This window comes from Sorex araneus, chromosome 3 (genome assembly GCF_027595985.1).
Source record: "Sorex araneus isolate mSorAra2 chromosome 3, mSorAra2.pri, whole genome shotgun sequence".
In the NCBI taxonomy this organism is placed as follows: Eukaryota; Metazoa; Chordata; class Mammalia; order Eulipotyphla; family Soricidae; genus Sorex; species Sorex araneus.
The window spans coordinates 75,339,888-75,344,259 of record NC_073304.1 but is presented as its reverse complement, the minus strand read 5'-3'; the positions used below and the strand labels follow the sequence as shown (position 1 = coordinate 75,344,259).

Sequence of the window (4,372 nt, the reverse complement as noted above, 5' to 3'; positions counted from 1 at the left end):
GAGGCCAAGGAATTGGAGGTTGAAAAAGCCAGTAAAACTTTGATTGAAATGGCAGCTTTCTCAATCCTGTGTGAGGATGATCATGGAGTTGAAAAGCTTGTAGGAGCAGTTCCTTAAGGAAGTGACCAATGTGGAGTTATCAGTACTGGAGCAGGAATACATAGCTGAATAAGAGATGAGAGAAAAGAAAATGTGGAGAAGAAAAAAATAAAAGAATTCACAGTAAAGTATGGAACAAAAGATTTTGTAGTTATCCACAGTTTGAAAAAATGTAAAACATAAACCCCCCCACAGAAATAATTTTATTAGTACAGAGAAATATTAAGGTGAATTATCTGTTTATAAGCAAACCTATGTATGATGAAAAGAAGCAAACCATCAAGTTTCCTTGGACATATTTCTGAAAAGAGCAACAGCTCCTCAAGAAGCACCTCAGGGAGGTCTTTCAGGATTATTCAAGAAGTTATTTTCATCTTAGGAGATGGCAGCTCCAACCTACTTCCTGCCCCTGAAGCCCCTCCACTGAGATGGAGGTGGAAGACCATGATATTTATGATCTGACCTTGTGTAGGTTTAGGCCATTGTATCTGTGTGCTCGCTTTTCATTTTTAACTGTAACACTGTCGTCCCATTGTTCATAGATTTGCTTGAGTGGGCACCAGTAACGGCTCCATTGTGAGATTGGTTGTTACTGTTTTTGGCATATCGAATGCACCACAATATTCAAAAATTCAAAAATAAATAATAAAAATTAAATAAAGGCTCTTTCCTCAAAAATTAAGTAAATTATTATTTGGTTTTAACAGAAATATTAAAACATTTTAAATCAGCAATGAAAATTAGATAAAAGGACTGTCCTCCTCGAAAATTAAGTAAGTTGTTATTCAGTTTTAACAAAAGTATCGAAACATTAAAAAATAAGCAATACAAATTAGATAAAAGGACTGTCCTCAAAAATTAAGTAATTGTTATTTAGTTTTGACAAATATGTTAAAACATTTAAAAATAAGTAGTAAGAATTAGATAAAAGCTAATAATGTAATGATATAAAATGTTTAATGTGTTTCTGTTTTAAGCAATTATTTAAACAGTTAAAAATAGCTTATGAAATAGAAATGTTTTAGGAATTTTAATTTATTATTGCATAACAACATATTTAAAATTAGTTTAGCTGAGTGTATAGTATTCAGTAAGTTTATAGCAATGTAAAGTAATTTCATGGGCCTTCACATTTCCTCAACACTTTCACACCAACTCATGCAGATCTATTTCTAAGCCTGAAAGTGCCATTCATTAGTAATTCATACAGTTTTTTTTTTGCTATATCTTATGTCGTCTTTCTTACATCTAGATGTTGATATAGAAATACAATTATCTTGCAACTGCCTATAGCATCTAGTAACATGCTTTCCAGATTTTATCCTGGGGCTCGAGGGACAGTACTAAGGCTAAAACACATCTTTTGGAGTCACTGAAATTGATTTGCTTCTCTCAGTATTTACTAATCTTAGAAAATATCTTTAAGGACTTAGTATGTTCAGTTTTCTCCTGGCTATAATAGTTTTCACTCCTTCTGTATCACTGTCATCCCGTTGCTCATCGATTTGCTCGAGTGGACCCCAGTAATGTCTCCATTGTGAGATTGTTACTGTTTTTGGCATATCGAATATGCCAAGGGTAGCTTGCCAGGCCCTGCTGTGTGGGTGAGATACTGTCTGTAGCTTGCCGGGATCTCCGAGAGGGATGGAGGAATCGAACCTGGGTCGGCCACATGCAAGGCAAATGCTCTACCCGCTGTGCTATTGCTCCAGCCCTATTTGAAAATTCAAAAATATTTAATTATTAAAATGCTATTTTTTCCTCAAAACAATCTTCTATTAGAGATATAACATTCATCATAATTGATGCAATTTAGATCTTAGAATATGCTGCATTACAAGTAGTAGCGATTCCTAATTATTATTTTTATTTCATTTAATAGATATATATGGGTATGGGATAAATGTCAGTCTTTCTTCTACTTACTGGTCTGAGTGTTGGAAAGTGAAGAATTGTGCCAATGATTTGACTTCTTGTTATTTACTTTGTCTTAAACTCCAAATCCGTCTCTTAAATTCCACCAATTTATTGACTGGATCACAGATGATACATGAGATTTAAAGGACTGTCCTTAAAAATAAAGTAAATTGCATTTTCAACCACAGAAATGACCGACACTGCTAAAAATTTCCAAGGCAGGTAGTGTCCTAGCACAACATATATTTAGAGGTTAGAAAAATCGGTTGTTCAGATTTCTTAGCACTACTGGAGGATGAGACCTGCCTCATAAGAAAATCCTGAAAGGAGAAATTTGTAGCTGACTTTGGGAGTTTAGGAAACACGCTTTCCGTTTCACATCTCGTCCACCAGGGGGAGCAGCTCCCTAACACAAACATTTTCGGTGTGTTAGGGAGGCTTTGATTTCCTGTTTTACCTTCACTATGTTTCTTCCTGTTCAGTCTTAAAAACATTGTTTCAATGACACTGTAGACATGAACACTTCTCCAGGCTTAGTGACTGTGATGCTCTTGCTGCTCGGTAAGTTAAATACCTCTTAAACTCTGGATACTTCCATCAGCAAAATCTTCAATCACAATTTTACCCAACACTTAATGCCTTAGGTGACAGAAACGCTCTTTTCTTTTTCCTCAGGACAAATACGTGGAGACTCAGTGACCCAGATGGAAGGCCAAGTGACCCTCTCAGAAAAGGCTTCCCTGACTATCAACTGCACCTACTCTGTCTCAGGGTACCCCAGACTTTTCTGGTATGTTCAATATCCGGGAGAAGGCCCAAAGGTCCTCCTGAAAGCCCAGAGGGACAAAGAAGTTGGAAGAGAGAAAGGTTTTGAAGCCACATACCGCCAAGACTCAAAATCCTTCCACCTGGAGAAAGCGGCAGTGCAAGAGTCAGACTCAGCTGTGTACTACTGTGCCGTGGGTGACACAGTGACAGGACCTGCAGGGGGAGCTGAGCATAAACCCTGAGCAGGGCCAGGCTCTGAGGCTCAGAGTTTCTGACAGTTGAGTGCAGCCTGGTGCCAGCACAGTCTCTGGTTGTTTGTGGCCTCCACCCCTTTTCTCATCAATTCAAAAAGAATTAAAATAATAGAGTATCCAAAGAAGTAGAAAATCCTTCTACTTGACCGTTTACCACTGAAATTGAAATGTAATTTAAAGTTCCTCATCCACTGTCAAGTAATTTTAAAATATAACCACATAAGCAATGTAGTTTTCTCACGTCTTGTTCCAGTCAGAGTGGTGGGTATTGACATGTCTAGCGATAATTTTAGAGAGAAAAAAAATGTGACAGAGAAAGTGCAACTACTAATGTCTTTCTGGAAAAGTATGACATGAGTGGTCATGTAAAGTCACAGAGATAACGTTGGTTTGTCGTTCTCCCTGGCCGCAGGGAGCATAGGTTTATTGGGTTACACCATCACAGTGCTCCTGGGGCACTCCCATTCCTCTGTGTTTATCTTTAACCTCTTCTCTGTGCTCTGTTTCCCCAGCTAGTTCATCACCTATTTCCCCTAAGCAGTACCTATTGGTTGTATAGTCAAATTCCTCAGAAATCTCTCGTTCTGTATTTGTAAGAGAAATACTGCTTTTCTCTTTCCCTTATGTCCTTTTGCACAGTTTACTTCAGAGTAATGTCCTTTTTGTATAGACACAGGAAGACACTTAATGCTTTGCTATTGTAACTTGGGAGTTAATAATTGATTCTGAACAATATTCACTCCTGGGCATCTGTTTTCTCAATTTCAGCCTCAGTTGTCCTTAGTTCCTGACACCCCAAAAGCAGGATCCCAACAAGGAACTGGATGGATCCAGGGCAAGCTATGAGCTACCCTGGCATTGAAACTGGCCAAACCATACACCATAATACTTGACTATAAGTTAAGAGCATAGTCATGAACAAATTCTGTCATGATACAAAAAGTAACAACAGGATTAGGACCCTGTTAGGGTTAGAAAAGACTAATCTGGCCTGAGCACTGTAGTCTGGAATCTATAGCGAGATGTCCCCAGGAGAGCCACCCTACAAGCTTAATGTATCTCTTAATGTGTCCATACAAAATGACTAGAAAGATTACTTAGAAGTAAGTAAATTAAGATAGTTGTTGGACGAAGGAAAGGAGAAACACAACCCTAGGTGGTATTTCACCTTTGAGTGGGATCTCCTGGCTGCAGGAGATCTTTGTTTTATCAGAAGAAAATGCTTTTATATGTTGATTGTGTTACCTCACCTGGGTGTAGTTGCTACTCCGAATGCTTGGAGGTTGGGGTTTGAGAGCAAGGAGAGGAGAAGGAACGAGGAAAGACTAGCATGG

General features: G+C 38.2%; 1 gene segment (V, D, J or C); it reads left to right on the top strand.

The window, feature by feature from the left end:
* Window positions 1-2,525: 2,525 nt before the first annotated feature.
* LOC101542841 (T cell receptor alpha variable 9-2-like) lies at window positions 2,526-3,026 on the top strand. The segment is given in 2 exon segments: window positions 2,526-2,577; window positions 2,692-3,026. Coding segments are annotated over 2 exon segments (381 nt in total).
* The last annotated feature ends 1,346 nt before the right edge of the window (window positions 3,027-4,372 follow it).